This window comes from Mastigoproctus giganteus, chromosome 6, assembly GCF_048544385.1.
Source record: "Mastigoproctus giganteus isolate SK-2022 chromosome 6, ASM4854438v1, whole genome shotgun sequence".
Taxonomy (NCBI): Eukaryota; Metazoa; Arthropoda; class Arachnida; order Uropygi; family Thelyphonidae; genus Mastigoproctus; species Mastigoproctus giganteus.
Window position 1 is genome coordinate 17,379,295 of NC_143580.1, and position 17,425 is coordinate 17,396,719.

The following is a 17,425-nucleotide window of genomic DNA, read 5'->3' on the forward strand; positions in this document are numbered from 1 at the left end:
GCCAGTAAATTAGTGTGTCTTATAATGGGGGATTTTAATTTCCCGGAATTTTTGAGTTGGTCACACTGGAATTTTTGAGTCACTCACACACTAGCAAGGCTTTTGTGGATTTATTGGATGATTGTTTTCTGCAGCAGCAGCATGTTCGGGAGGCAACTAGAGAGAGTAATACTCTTGATCTGATTATTAGTAGTGATTCTTCATGCATCAAGAATCTGCAGATAAAGGATCTACTAGGTGGCAGTGATCACAGTGTGCTGAAGTAGGATTTACTCAGAGGTAACTGCCATCAAGGGTAAAGGGAAGGGTTTTTGCTTTCGTAAAGGCGACTATGGTGGTCTGAGACAGTATTTAAATTCTATACGGTGGAACCAACTGATGATGTTACTAACAGCAAATTCAAAATGGAAAGTATTCAAAGAATTAATCTTGGAAGCTACTAGGATTTTCATACCAACTAAGAAATATTGTTTCAAATTTAGTCCTAAATGGATTTAAGATGAACTAATTAGATATGTGACAGAGAAGAAAAATGCATGGGATACATATAAATTAACATGTGACACAGAATTTTTTTTTTTTTTTTTGGTAGTTATTGGCGCATCGGCTTCTGTGGCCATAGTGCACCTCCCAAGGTTTTTTGCAGTACTTTGATCCAAGCCCGAGGCGGGATTCGAACCCGCGACCTTTGGGTTGCCAGGCAGGCGCTTTACCCACCCAAGCTAGCCCGGTCAGCTGTGACACAGAAGCCTATGATAGATATAAGTTGGTCTGTAATCAAGTTACAAAGGAGGTTAGGCAGGCGAAGGCAGATTACGAAAAAGCTGTGGCAAACGATGCAAAAAAAAACAGCAAAGAGTTATTTACTTATGTAAACTTTAGAAGGAAGGGGATGAATCAGAGTAGCCCACTTGATATCGATAGTTCATCTGTTGATGATCCTGCTCAGGTTGCTAACAAATTAAATGAGTATTTTGCATCGACATTCACACATAAGGAGTTACTCAGGGAGGGGAATGACAGAGGTGTATTCAACTCTGGCAGTAAGCTAGATAATCTTGTAATAATTGAGAGTAAAGTGGAGGAGAAATTGTTGAAGATAAACACAAGAAAGGCACCTGGGGTGGATGGAATCTATCCAGTTATATTAAAGGAGGTGGCAAAGAAAGTAAGCAAACCCTTACCCATAATTATGAGAGCTTCCCTGGACTCAGGGGAGGTACCCATGTACTTGAGATGTGCAAATGTGACCCCAATCCACAAAGGAGGATCAAAGGGAGACACAGGTAATTACAGACCTGTTAGTTTAACTTCTGTTCCAGGGAAATTAATGGAAGCACTGGTTAAAGAAGCATTGCAGGATCATCTAGACAAGACTTCAAGACTTCTGTGTCTGAGCTGTGTATCAACTGGTATTGGGAAGATTATCATCATATATGTATTGTTAATGTAGTGAATCGATTGATGAGAATGTGAATAAAGTGGAGGAAATTATACAAATAATTATGCAAATAAATGCGTATCTATGGAATCTGATTTGTTCAGCTTGTGGTACAGTGAGAGACTTGCGAGAAAGGAGAAATGATGGAGTTCTTATGTTTATCTGGTTTGTATGTAGTTAATCAGGAAGTTCAGTTAACAACTTATAGCAATATTAGTGGCAAATAAAATATTGATTTGACTTTGAGTCCATTCTTTTTAGATAAAGTTCAAAACTGGAAAGATAGAGATGAATAGACAACTTCTGGTCATTGATGTGAATAATGTGTCAACAGAAGATGTAAATTGGAGAAGTATTCATTTAGGATAATGAAATGGGAACTTTTTGATAATGTAGATGTTGCAGAAATTAGTGAGGATCAAGATCTTTTATTAGAAGCACAAGAATATATTAGGAAACAATAGCAAAAGTGGTAGGAAAAGCTAGAGAAGCTTCAATGAGAAAGAGTAGAAAATTTAATAGGACCATGCCTGGCAGAGCCGGAACTAGGGTGGGGCAAGTGGGCAGGTGCAGCATTTAAGGGCCCATCCGACCAGTTGTATATTTTAAATTTTCTTAATTTTTTATTTAATTTCAGTCAGACCTGCATTTAACGAACTTTATAGCGAATTTTTTGAATTGCTTTTGGTAATTACATTTAAAAGTTTCTGTAGAATGAAGAAATTTTTCCCTATAATGAATGGGTTACGAGAGACTTAACTTTGTATTCTTTGTTTCCATCTCCTGCCTTTAGGCAATTTAAGCAATTAGAAAGTGCAAATTAAGGGTTAAAGAGGGATTACCATTCCACAATGTAAGTGGAACGTAAGAGGTATGCAGCCACCTATTTCACATACCGAGAAGTCATGCTAGTCAACTGCTTTCTGTAGCCAGTCAAAAGATTAAGGCGTATATTCCCGACACGGATAATAGCTTCTGGTCAACTTGTGTTTTTTGTTTAAAATAAAAATAAAAATTTTATTAAAAGAAATACCGCATTATCTTTGTATGAGCTACTTATGATTCCAGAAATATTTGTGATTTTGTGAAAGTGAAAAAAAATTATAAATTCTGGATTTATAATCACTTACAGAAAAAAATATCAGGGAGGAAATGTGTTTTATAAATTTCGAAAATAACAGAGAAACTCCAATTACACACTTTTACAAAGTATGGCCCGTTTTGTGACGTCACACCTCTGAGCTTTTTGGTTTGTCCTCCAGTGGTTAGCACTGGAGGGCAAACAGTTTTTTAAATATCTGTTGATATTTTAACAGATATTTGAAAAATCATGTTTTATCAATTCTGCAGGATATAAAATCTGTAACCCCTTTACAACTTCTCCAATTCATTCATGAGTATTGTCTAATAGAACCTTATCTAAATATAGAAATAAGCGCTATGAATTTTTCTTACCCTGCCTGTAACAGTAGTTTCTTGTAAAAGGTCCTTCAAAGCGAGAAAAATTCAATTAAAATAATACACTTTCATTGCATATTTTTAGTGTATGTTATAATGTTAAAAGTACTATATTTCACAATATTTTGTTTCTATGATTTTATACTAGATACATAAACATAAACTGTCTGCTTTTATAATTTCTTTGCAGTTTATATAAAATTAAATTCTCTGTAGATCTAAATGAATATTTGTAAGTTTCTTTTTCTTTGATATTTTTGTTTTGTTGTATTCATTTTATTATTTAAATTATTTTATTAATAAATATATGCAAATTGTAGACCATTGCAATAGAAATTTTTATAAATTCATAAAGATTGCAGAGGCGTAGCAAGAGGGGTTGCAGAGGGGGAAAATTTCCCTCAAGTGCCGAGCTTCAGGGGCTGAAATTGAAGGAATTATCTATCACAATCAGGGACACCAGGAAGATGTGTTGCCCCTGCTGTCCCTGATTGTTGGGCGTCAATGACCCTAGCTACACTACTGAAAGATTGACTATCTGCATATAATGGGGGCATACTTATAACACTTTTGCCCCATGTGTAGGATTGTCTAGTTCTGGCTCTGATGCATGGTGGAATGGAGAATTAGATACCTTAAGAGCGAGAGTTACAGCATCAAAGGGCAAATGGGGGTGATAAGTGTGATACAAGCTTTAAAGGAAGTATATAAAACATATGGTATGGAGTATGTTAGAGAGAGATACTAGAAAAAATTTTGTTGAGGAATAAGGTAAGGATAACTTCCTTGGAATATAGTGTATAAAATAGTAAGGGATAAAATTAAGGTTGGAGTGATTTATCATTTGGCTCTGGTTGAGCAGGATAATGATTCCCTGGAGTGAAATCAGTGTTATTTTAAATAAGATTATACCTATTGAGGATGAGAGCGAGGAACAAAAAGAAATTTGGAATTTTGTGCATTTTATGAAATTAAATTTTCATATAATGGAATTAGAAGATGCTATATCTAGAATGAAGTCAGGGAAGGCCCCTGTAATTGATTTACTCAAGACTGTTGTAGCAAAGAGAATCTTTCAGATATGACCCAATGTGTTGCTGGGGTTATTTAATGCATGTTTAAAAGGAGGAGTGTTTCCTAGAGAATGGAAAATGGCTTATGTATGAAGTCTTTCAAAAACCCAGAAAATCTGTTAATGTGTTTCATCATGTAGACCAACATAATAGTAATTTCCTTAATACTGGCAACAGTGGTGTTGCGGCTAGTATTAGGAAACTATTTGAAAGGTTGTGAGAATAAATGTTGGGCTTGCAGTTCGAGAGAGTATGGTTTTAGATTGGGAAAAATGCTAGAGATTAAATTTCCTGAAAAATATGTAAGCCTGCAAATGGATTTGGCTAAGTTTGGAACAGATTTTAGTGTGTTTCAAGACTCCTGGTGATACCTAATAGTATTTGAGAATACAAAACTACATGATGAAAGCGTATTTAACTTGTAACTTCCTCTGCAAAAAATTCATGCGGTATGTCATATTTCTCTTTCCATTTGATGGCTGTTGCAGAATTTAAAACGTACAATTTTAGATTAACAGAAATTGAAAATAAATTTTAAAAGCATGTTATTTTCAGTAATAAATTCCTTCTCATCAGTTCTGTGGGCATAGTCACTTGATATTGAAGATAACATTTAAAGTAATCAAATGCACATGTATAATCATGTGTAACTATACATATTCATAGTTATATACTGGCTTATGAATATCCTGTGTTGAGCTTACATTACATTTAAAATTACTGTCAATAATATTGAATAAAGCGGTGTGCGCGCATGCATGCGTGTTTGTTTGTGTGTGCGCGCGCACGCATATGAAGAGACAAATTAGTGAAGTTATAAGTTGCTATTTTTATTATGAGGTGGTGTTTTATAGAATGGTTTAAACTTTTAAAATTTTAAATGTTTTTTGACCATAATTTTATTTCCTTAAAAACAATTCAAGTTAATTCATGCAAAATAATTTTCCAGAAAATGGATCTAAAAAACCCAAAGTGTTCAAAGAAAGGCAAGGTCTTAATCGTCGTAGAGGTGCTATGCGGCGACGTGTTCATCAGGTCAACGGACATAAGTTTATGGCCACTCTTCTTAGGCAGCCAACATTTTGTTCCCACTGTCGGGAATTTATATGGTATGTCATCTTGTATTATGTGAATATTCATTGATATTATATTGTAATCAGTTTTGTTTGTGTTATTGCTTGTTTGAATAAGTATATATGTGTATGTCATATCATACAGAATTTTAACATACAGAATTATTCTGAAAAGGTACACACGAAAACAGAAAAGTCCATGTATGCACTGGTTCTAAAGGGTCCTCTTCTGAGATGCAAAAACAATTCTCTGAAAGTTGAGTGAAAGCTTCATCAATAATTTGAATTCTCGAGTCATAGACAGTCCCACTAAATTTATCTCATTTTAAGATGTTACAGTCTTACTGATTGTAAGGTTGCAAATGGTTATTAAACAGAATGACCCATATCAGTATTCTTTGAATGAATGCTGGTATGAGTGGTTTTAGATATGGACTTGCAAAAGGTAATTGTGTGGAGGCAAAAGGCCTGTACCAAGAAAAGTTTCCACTTTAACATCTCCCTAATGTAAGGTATTTTATCATATAAATAAGCATTTTAGAGAAACTGGCAGGTTTGATCCTTGATAGTAATGTTACAGTCAACAATAGGGAACTAATTCTTTTTGTGATAAATGATGATGGAATGGTAACTAAGAATATTGCTAGTATGAATATGTGTACTAAGAATATTGCAGATAAACACATTACAAACAACACTATGGTGAGTTTTCTTTGAACATTTGTTATTTCTATTCCACTGCAACAGGTTCAAGCTGTGACTTCAGAATTATCTTTCCCAAGAATTTTGTTAGTAGTAGTAGTAGTAGTGGTGGTGGCATGTGATGCAAGAAAGCAAGCGTATGAGCTTATGCAGCATCCGCCAAAAAAAAAAAAAAAAATTACAAAACAATCCCCTCTAAATATTTGTCCAGTTTCTCCTTAAATTTATTTAACCTATCAACTTCCACAACGACAGATGGAAGTTTGTTCCAGCAATTAACCACCCGCTGAGACTAGCCTGGACCCGACCAAGAATGACTTCTACAACCAGCTCCAACATACGCTGGATTCAATTCCGCAGACAGAAGTGATCATCCTCGCAGGGGACTTTAATGCCCATATTGGCGTGGACAGATCTGGTTGGGAAACAACAATGGGCAAGTTTGGCCATGGGAAGATCAATGACAACGGCTTACGTTTGTTGTCCTTTGCCGCATCTAACAACCTGATCATTGGAAACAGCCATTTCCAGCACCCTCAAAAACATCAACTTACATGGCGAAATCCATCTGGCAAGGACTCAGCAATCCTGGACTACATTTTGATCAATGCCAGATTTCGCTCATCACTCATGGACGTTCGTGCCATGAGGGGACCTGATTGCGGATCTGATCACTACCTCATCCGGGCTAAGGTGCAGCTCAAATTACGGCATGCAAAAAGATCATCTCGGTCAGCCAAGCTGGACTGGAGGCAGCTAATGAATGCTGCCAACAAACAGGCATATCAGATCGCCCTATCCAACCGCTTCGAGATGCTGGCTGTGCCCGAGGATATAAATGAAGAAGAAAAGCAGATCTCTGATGCCATCCTGGAATGTGCCAAGCCCCTATGTCCACCTGCCCGACGTTGAACGCAACCATGGATATCAGACGAGTGCCTCGACCTCGTGGACAAACGGAAACAGGCAAAGTTGGTCGACTTTGAACGGTACCGGCAGCTAAACCGAGAAGTCCGACAAAGAATGACAGCAGAAAGAGAAGCATACTGGAACCAAGTGGCAGACGATCTTGAAGTGGCGGCGTCCAAAAACGAGTACCGCACTCTCTACCGCACCCTCAGATGTCTGAGTGGAAAGACCAAATTGACTAGTGACAACATCAAGAATGCTGATGGGACCTTCGTGCGATCACCATCCGAACGCCTGCAACTGTGGAGTGAATTCTTCAAAGCTTTGTATAATCACGACCCATCTCAGGGACCGCCAGCAACAGCACTCTCGATCGACCCCCCTGAGGTCTCCATGGTCGATGTTGAGCCTACAGTAGAAGAAGTGAAAGCAGCCATACAATCCCTGAAGAATGGCAGGCACCAGGAGTGGACCAAGTCACCACAGAAGCGATCAAAGCCGGGGGAGATGTACTGCTTCGCCGACTACACTCACTCCTCAAAACCATCTGGTGCACTGAACAAATTCCGTTAACTTGGAGGAAAGCCATTATCGTACCGATCCACAAGAAAGGTGATAACCGGGACTGCAAGAACTACCGTGGCATCAGCCTCCTTTCCATCATCGGAAAGGTCTTTATGAAGATCATCCAGTCAAGACTGCAAAAACATCGCGAGCAAACCAGTCGAGAAGAACAGGCAGGATTTAGACCCGGGCGAGGATGCTGTGATCAAATCTTTGCCATTCGTCAGCTGATGGAGGAGAGGATCCGGTGTGGACAGCGAACCGTCATTGTTTTCATTGACTTTAAGTCTGCTTTCGACTGTGTCCACCGGCCTGCCTTATGGAAACTACTAGAGGTTGAACATGTACCTCGAAAAGTCATCACACTCCTCCAAACTGCATACAACGGTTTAACCAGCCAGGTGCGCATCCAGAACGATTTATCTGAGGAATTTACCATCCAAACTGGAGTCCGCCAAGGGGATGTAGCCTCCCCGTTGCTTTTCAACATCGTGGTCGACGCCTTTATGAGGCAAGCATTCAGAAACAGACAGGGCATACAATATGACAAGGATCACTATGTGACTGACCTGATGTTTGCTGATGATAGTGCTATCCTTGCCGGTAACGACGCTGAAGCCACGGACATCCTCTACAACATTGCCCGCATTGCCCGGCCATACGGTTTGAAGATCAATGCTGGTAAGACAAAGGCCCTGACAACAGATGGGTCGCAAGCCACCATCTATCTCGAAGGCGTCCAGATCGAGCAAGTGCAGGACTTTAAATACCTTGGGTCGCTGGTCCAGGAGAAGAAAGTTGCATCCACCATGGAAATCCACAGCAGAATTGGACAGGCGGCCACTGCGTTCGCCTCGCTCAAATGGTGTCTGTGGAAGAGGACCAACATTTCCACAAAGACTAAAATCCGACTCTTCCGGACTTTGATCCTGCCCATTCTTCTTTACGGATCGGAAACATGGATTTGTCTCAAGTTAGATTTGAACAAACTTGAGGTATTCCAAATGCGATGCCTGCGGCAGATCTTGGGCATCTCTCTTCGCGACCGCATCACTAATGATACCATCCGCGCCAGATGCCAACAGCAACCAACCATTGCCGACCAAATCCAGAAGCGAAGGCTCAGATGGTTTGGCCACGTATGTAGAATGGGCACGAACAGAATACCATCCACGCTCCTTTGGAGACAACGACCCACCCAATGGAGCATCCAACGGACCGCGCCTAGGAAAACGTGGGCCAAGCAAGTGGAAGATGACTTGAAGAGCCGACGTCTCGACCTTAACCAGGCCAGGACTGAAGCCACGGATCGTAAGGTATGGAAGAACATCACAGAGCAAGTCCGAAACCCTGCGGCACCTACAGCAGCATACTGGTTGAGTGGCCAACCGCCTCCCCCAGCTGCCAGCTAAGGACCAAAGAAGAAGAAGAAGAACCACCCGCTGGCTAAAGGCAAATTTCCACACATCTATTCTACCTCTGTCCTTCCTCAATTTCAATTTATGCCCCCTTAGTGATTGTTAGTTCATTATAAATGTCTGGGTTTGAATAGTCAGTGATGGCTTGGTTGGCCCTTGTGTTGTTGCAGAGGCTGACAGGAGATGGACAAGCAAATATTTTGGAGCATATGGTTTATTCACGATGAATCTCTAGTGCACTTTAGTTTGGTCACTATGTCCTGAACACCAGACAAATGGATTAAAAGAGCTGGATCTGTGAAATTGCGTCCATATTCAGCACTCTTAATAATTCAGTTTTTATCTGTGGAGACACTCGAAGACTGGTCTGTTCTAGATTGGACATTGCTGTCAAGTGGAGTAGGGTCGTTCCTCTATCATCCCATTCCTTGATGTTTGCAATTGTTCTTGGCAACTCGTACTGAAATGGGTTTAGTCCTGTGTTGAAATTGTCAGTGGGCATTTTTGTGAACAACCTTTACTTCCAGCCAGTCCTTTTTAGTGTTTTAAACTAATGCAGTTCCTAAAGTTTACTCAACTTTAGGGACTGCATCTTGGAAGGGGGGGGGACACTTTACAGCCAATGCATTCACAAACTTTTTTGTTCATTTTGGGCTGGAGTCACCCTTAAGTTTATATTCACCTTTTATTTTACAAATAAAGTACTATATAAAGTTTAAAATTAGTAACAGTGCACATTAAATGCATAGCAAATACAGGGTGATTCTATATTGTCGGAGTTTCCATGACCTATAATTTTCAAACTGGAAACAAAAAATAAAACTGCTTACAGAATATGAAAGTGCAACTTAACAAGTTTTATTACCTATAGAATCAATTCTGCAGAATGCTAAACAACTTCAACATGCACGCCTTTCATGGCACGTAAGATGTCCAAGCGATATTCAATTTCCATCTAAGGGTTCTCCAGAATTTGCTGTGTAACTGTTTCGATCACAGCAACATTTCTTAGCTTCAGTTCATTTAAGGATATACAGTGTCCTTCACGTATCCCCACAGGAAGAAATCAATCAACGTAAGATCTGGTGAGTGCGGAGGCCACGGAATCGGTCCACTACGCCGAACCCAGCATCCAGGAAAATACATGTCAAGAAATTCTCGGACAATAAGAGCTCAATGTGGCGGTGCACCATCTTGCTTGAACACTGCATTTGGCTGATGATTTTCCAACCTGGGTAACAGATACAGCTGTAGCATGTCCAGGTAGGTCACTGCTGTCACTGTTTTTTCCGCAAAGAAAAAGGCCCAAATCTTCCGAACACGACAAAACACATCAGACCTTTGGACTGTCTCTTTCGAATTCTCGAATGGCGTAAGGGTTTTCTGATCCTCATATTCTGCAGTTATGACGATTTTCCCTTCCTGATACATAAAACGTTGCTACATCACTAAATCTCCGTCTCCAAAGGTAATTTTCATCAGCTTCAACATTTGACAAAATGTCTTGGGCAAATTGGAAATAGCGGGGTTTATCGTTCAGCTTTAAAGCCTGCACAGTCTGCAGTTTGTAGGCATGGAGGCGAAGGAGGTTATGAACAACAGTTGTTTGAGGTATACCTAACTGCAAAGAAGCTTGTTTAGTTGATTTTTGTGGGCTCCGAGAAAACGCTTCATGGATTTCATGAACATCTTCCTGCGAAGTGCTTGGTCTTCCCGCTTCTTTTTGGTGCAGAACACTACCAGTCCATTGAAATTGCTTTAACCAATGTCGGATAGCATTATCTGAAGGTGGATCTTTTCCATACTGAGTTCTATAACGACGTTGCGTTATGATAAAAACCAAAGTATGCACATTGCCTTTTCTTGAACAGTCACCATTTTGAAGTAATGCCGTCAATATCTCCCAGACATCAATGCGGTGAGTACAGCATTGCCAAATAAACTTTTTGAGTTACACTTTCATATTTCATAAGCAGTTTTATTTTGTTGTTTCCAGTTTGAAAATAATAAGCCACGGAAACCCCAACAGTAATTTAGAATCACCTTGTGTGTGTGTGTGTGTGTGTGTGTGTGTGTGTGTGTGTGTGTGTGTGTGTGTGTGTGTGTGTGTGTGTGTGTGTGTAAATTGCTAGTGGTTATTAATGCTGTTGTATTTCAGTTAAATGTTACTGATCATTAATTAAATATCTATATCTATATAAGAAATGGGAAGTTAATTAATATACAATATCAAAAGAGCGTCTTATAATAATCTGGTTAGCACCAGAAAAATCTGAAAGATAGTAAAGATGAGCAAAATGAGATACCTCTATGCTGCATTGGTGACTGATAAAAATTGGCAAAAATTGAAGAAAACAATGATTATGTATTAATAGATATGTTTTTAAGAGGCAGTATCCTTCATTTCTCAAATATGGATGCCATGTATTGTGATCACTACGGGACACTGCTTAATTGATTAATAATAATCAATTATTATTATTATAATTCAGCATTGTTTATTGATGTAGAGTGGAAACGTACATAACAAGCTGGAAGGGATAGTAAGAAAGCGTTAAGATCAAGCAATATAAAATACTTTGACTATCCACTATTTCTTTGAGAAAGTCATTAATAAAAATGAAACTGTTATAATGTTATTACAAACCATTAAAAATAAATAAAGAAAACATTAAAATCAAGAATTAGAAAAGGGTTAAAGTTCTACTGTAGGAGTCACATTGGTAGGAGTACAGATACACAACTTTCTTTCACAGAGTAACAACACTTACAACCATATGAACTGTATGAAACAACAGCAGTAACTAGACACATAATGTATCGGATTTCAAGACCAAATCAGGATGTTACATAATCACTTGCACTGCACATGTATAAATTGCAATGAAGCAAAAAAGTGCTGATTATGATAAACATTTTTTCTACATATTCATATACAGCTGTTTAGAACCTCATAAAAGTGATAACATTATACAAATGATAATATTATTCATGATCATAATACAGTGAACAAGCAGTGTGCATTGTATAAGTAATTAGTAAATTATCATCATCTGTGTACTTAATCCTTTTGCAAGTGAATTCGCCAAAATTCACTTTCCAATAGAGGTAAGCTCTGTACACTGATTTTTTTGAATTTTTTAAAAATTAAAACTTTATGCCTAATGCTGCTCTGAAATATTAATTTGTTCTTGTTTTGATTTTTTTTCTGCCAACAGCAGATTAAAATTATTAAGAATCAAATCAGAATTTAACAGTATTATAAAAAATTCACAAATAAAACCCATTATTACTTTTTTGTTGTTGCATGTATTTAGGTATCTGTGGATTCGATTTTATGAACTTTTAGATCAATTTTCATGCTGCCTTCTATTATAAACTGTCTACAATTAGTTGGAAACACATACAAGAGATGTCATAATATGCTGGAAAAATTTCAAAGCAATTTGTATATTAATAGACACACATTGAAGCAACCTTCAAAACCTACACAAGTATTCCAGAATCACATATAAAAAACATAGATATACATGTTCCTGAAAGCATTAACTTGCGAAATAACTTAAATAATGAGTATGAGTAGAAGTGGTTTCTCATTATTTATTCAAGGCAGGGCTGTTCAAATTGGTGAAGATTGCTTGATCAACACACTGGTGGCAAATCAGCATATCGGTGGAGGAAAATTTTACTTTCATAATAGCAAACTTTTAGCAATAAAAGTTTTTTTTATTTTATATACAGTTTTATATGGTCCTTGAGGTTGCCACAGACATTCTCTCAGATATTCCAGACAAGCTGTACTTGCTACCTGGGAGTCTAAAACGCTGATGGAAATGATATTCGGGTGACACTCAAGTCAAGTGGACCCAATTTCGGCAAAGTCCGGACGGTCTGTGACAGCCAAATCCTCTGCTTGCACCTTCATGACGGTGAGATTGTTAGTAATCCTGGGTATAATCCCCATGCACAAGCACATTGTGGGTGACCACCCGGGTGTGAACCAACGTGAGCAGGGGTGCCACACCTCGAGGAATGCCGCCCTTCTGTGTTACCAGGCAATACTAGGTGGTAGATGACTCTCATCAACCGGTGCAGTACCGCCACTTTGCTTATTGGAGGCTTGAAGTGGTGTAACCCATGTTTAGTCTCCAGAGCTAAATTCCGATAAACCCTTCCCCATCTCTTCCATCATGCAGTATGACTGATGACTTTTGAGGCTGTGATAGAGATCATGGCGAGATCTAGTCTTCCTTACATTTCGAGAGTATAGCTCCAAAACTGTGTTTGCAGGCCAGCCGCTAGTTAGTACATCGGATTGAACTTATTGGTAACTCTTTAGGAGACCTTCTGGATCAGCTAGTGTATAATCTTGTTACCTCTACTCTGCCAGATAGGCGCCTCCGTAGTCAGGTAGGTGGGCAGGAGCAGCAGTGCATAGCACACGCTTCTTGATTAGACTGTGGTTCAAGCTTGTGACCACCAGATATGGAGGAACTGTCAGGGAATGATCACCACATATCCCTGGAGCAATATGACCTTAGTTACTAATGCTCCTAAAAACCAAAAATAACAATAACAATCTGCCAGATAGTGATTGGAGAGAGTCAAAGTAGTGTGTAAGTGGAAGGCATTGTTGAGGTCATGTTCTGTCAATGAGCTGGACATATTCTTGCCATGTGTGCGCCATATCCAAAAATTTCATTACTTCATACACATGCCCCCCCCCCCCCAATGAATACACCATGAATTGTAAAACTAATAGAGTAAGCTTATCTACGAAAAGATCTAAACCTCCCAAACACTTCCTAGTTCGTCTCACAAATATACGTGGTCTCAGTTCTAATCTCAGCGATGGCCATTTCCACTTGCAGTCTGTCAAACCCCATGTGCTTTTTCTGATGAATCTCAGTTATCGGTTGATTCAACTACTGTTCATCTCAGTTGCCAAAATTATTTGCTGTATGATTCCTTTCGCCTCAAAGGTGGTACTCATGCATATGTCTGTTCTGATATTCCCTGTCAAAGACTTGGTTATTTGGAATCTCCTCTTTAAGATCTTCTCTGGCTTAAAATCTCTCTATCTCATTGTGTGAAATTCATCTGTTGTCTCTACTGTTCTCCCAACTCCACTAATCACTCGGAACTCTTTGACTTTCTCTCTTTGTAGATTGACTTTTTCTCCAGTCCAACTTTCCTAACAGTGAGGTAATTTTCCTTGGTGATTTTAATGTTCACAACTCCAGCTGGCTTCCGTTTTCTAGTCACACCAACCAAGCTGGTTGATATGCTGAGGCTTTTTCAATTACTAATGACCTTGCACAGATTGTTCATTTACCTACAAGAATACCAGACAATTCTAACCATACAGCCAACACTCTTGATCGTTTTCTCACAAACAGCCCTTCTAAGTACACAGTCGAAGTGAGTGGTCCTTTAGGCACCTCAGATCACAACTTGGGGATTGTCCCTTCTCCAATGGAGCCTATATCTCATGGCTATTCCCAACCTCGTGTTGTTTATCATTACAACAATGCAAAATGGGATGACCTGCAAGATTTCTTTTCCTTGGTTGGATTACTGTTTCAGAACTTCTGATGTCACCATTTGCTCAGATTGTATCAGTAAAATTATTTTTGTAGGAATGGAATCCTTTATCCCACACTCCACTTTAAAATCTCGCCCTTTATATAAACCTTGGTTTTGCAATAAATGTGCTGGGGCTGTTCAAGGGAAGAATGGTGCATATAACCTGCATATGATCTGCTAGCGTCCCATTTTTCTTCCAACTCGTGTATTTAATGACCTTGGTAAAACGCCTCCCACCATTCCCAACATGCTCCATTCAATGACTCCTGTGGTCTTCCGTCAAAAGGATGTGAGAAGGATTTTGACGAATCTTGATGCTAAGAAAGCTCCAGGTCCTGATGGTATTTCTCTATTTGTTCTCAAAACCTGTGCTCCTGAAATTACTCCTGTTTTTTGCCACTTTTTTTTCACTTTCTTATTCCAAAGGTGTTTTTCTTTCTGCTTGGATTTGCTCATATCCAGCCAGTTCCTAAAAAGAGTGACAAATCCCTCCCATCCAATTATCATCCCATTGCAATTACTTCTACTCTTTCTAAAGTAATGGTGAAATCAATGAACCGCTAACTCTTATACTACCCTGAAACCTTGCGTCTGATCAATGATCGCCAGTATGAATTCCGTCAGTGTCGATCCACTGGTGACATTCTGGCTTATGTTACCCATTTATGGACAAATTAAATGGAAAAGTTTGGTGAAACACAAGCAGTTTGCTCTTGACATCTCAAAGGCTTACAATCCTGTTTGGCATAAAGGTCTTCTAAACTAGCTTCCATCTTACAGTTTGCCAACTGTTTTTTGTAATTTGTTATCCAGTTTTCTCTCTGACTACTCACTGAGGGTGATGATAGATGGCTCTCTGTCTTCTAACTTCTCCACTAATGCTGGTGTCCCCCCAAGGTTCATTTCTTTCCCTCACTATTTTCCTCTTGTATATTAATAACCTTCTTTCATTGACGGGAAATCCTATCCATAGTTTTGCCGATGAGAGCACATTGCCTTCCACTTTCCATTTTGAGAAATGTTTCCCTGCTCAGTCAGCTTCAACTTCTCGAATATCCCCTACCAATTCCTTAAATGCCGATCTTCAAGTGGTTCTCCAGTGGGGCAAAGACAACTTGGTTGATTTCAATCCTTCTAAACTCAGTCCTGTCTTATATCTCACAAAAAGGATTCTTCTGCTCCTATGCTTATCTTTGGTGACACTCCGATTTGTAAACAAGATGATATATCTCTTTTGGGGATTACCCTGACTTCTATCTTGGCACAAGCACATTACAAATATTGCTTCCTCTGCATCTAAAAAACTTGGTTTTCTCTTTTGCTCTCGGCATTACACATCTTCCAAACAGTTGTTCACTCTGTACAAATCGCAAATCCACACTGCCATGGAATATTTTTTCCCCACTGGGGTGGTGCCCACAAAAACCTCTCAGGCTTCTAGATTCCATTCAGAAGAGGGCAATTAGGTTAATTCATGATTCATCTCTAACAGAGTCTCTCCACTCTCTGTCTCATAGACCTACTGTTTCTGCTGCATGCCTTTTCTACAGATACTTCCACGGACACTGTTTTTCTGAATTCACTTCTATAATTCCTACTCTCTCTTTCAAAACAGTCCAAACATGTGCCACCATCTGCCAACATCCAATTTCAAACTCACAGAACGAACTTTTCATATTCCTCGTTTACTCATTCAACTGCCATTTTCTGAAACAACCTTCGTACGTATGTCCTGAAAATTACAGTCTACAGTCTACAGAAAATTACAGTCTACAGAAGTTCAAGTTTAATGTCAACAAATATCTTCTTTCATCTTCTCAATCTCCAACTCAAGCACAGTACTAAGTACTCTAGGTTCTAATACCTCTCGTGTTTGGAGTTTTCATAAAAAAAAATAACTCTTGGGAATGGGCTTCATTCTAGGTAGGAACATAGCAAGCTATGGATACTAGCAGTTCATATGCAGTGGCCTATCTACTTGCGCCATTATGAAAAGAACCTAGAATAAGCTATTATTATGTTCATGTTTATTGATAATGTCCTTTCTCTCAACCAATCTGCTTATTACTACTATATGACTCTCTGACCTGATTATTGAGTGCATAGTGATGTAATTTTATGAATTTGAAGTGCTGATCAAGGCATCAAAGGCAGATATTGTTGGGATATTAGAGACATGGTGTCACACAGATATAAGTGCAGAATTGGAATTTGCTGAGTACAATGTGTACAGGAAGGATAGACAGGGTAGGAAGGGTGGAGGGGTTTTTCTGTTAAGAAACACATTAAATCTAACAAAGTGCATCCAGTTGACATGGATGGACAGTGCAATGTTGAGTCTGTTTGGTGTGACATAAACACTGGAAAAGGGAAAATGAGAGTAGGAGTGTGTTATAGGCCTAATGACTCTGATAAGTACAACGAATAATTGTGCAGAAAAATAGAGTGGGCCAGGAAATCAGAATGTCTTCTAATAGGGGATTTTAACTTTCCAGATATTGATTGGAACTTGTGGGTTGGTCACTTGCACACTAGCAAGACTTTTGTGTAGTTATTGGAGGATTGTTTTCTACAGCAACATGTTCAAGGGAGCAACCAGAGAGGGTAATACTCTTTATCTGATTATCAACGGTGATGACGCATGCATTAGGAATTTGCAGATAAAGGAACCACTAGGTGACTGTGATCACAGTCTACTGATGTCGGATTTACTTAAAGATGTAACTACCATCAAGGGAAGGGTTTTTGTTTTTGTGAAGGTGACTACAGTGGTAAAAATACTGTTCAGTTTTTGAATTCAATACAGTGGGATCAACTGATGACGTTAAAAACAGTGAATTCTAAATGGGAGGCCTAATCTTGGAAGCTACTAGGCTTTTCATACCAACAGTATTTCTTAGTTTCATTTGTACATCCATTTAGGCCTAAATGGATGTACAAATGAACTAATGAGGCTCGTGGCAAAGAAGAAAAATGCATGGGATGCATATAAATTAGCAGGTGACACAGAAACCTATGGTAGATATAAGCTAGTCTGTAATCAAGTCACAAAGGAGGTTAGGCAAGCGAAGGCTGATTAAGAGAAATCTTTGGAAAAGGATGTAAAAAAAACCAACAAAGACTTCTTTACTTACATAACTCTAGAAGGAAGGCGATGAATCAGATTGCTCCACTTGATGTTGGTGGTTCAACTGTTGGTGA

General features: G+C 38.9%; 1 protein-coding gene across 1 annotated transcript in view; it reads left to right on the plus strand.

The window, feature by feature from the left end:
- LOC150084014 (protein kinase C-like) overlaps window positions 1–17,425 on the plus strand; it is a 77,755-nt gene that overhangs the window by 21,900 nt on the left and 38,430 nt on the right. Inside the window, exon 3 of the mRNA XM_090374988.1 lies at window positions 4,922–5,081. Within this exon, the coding sequence (XP_090231114.1) occupies window positions 4,922–5,081 (160 nt within the window). The remainder of the gene's footprint in view (window positions 1–4,921; window positions 5,082–17,425) is intronic.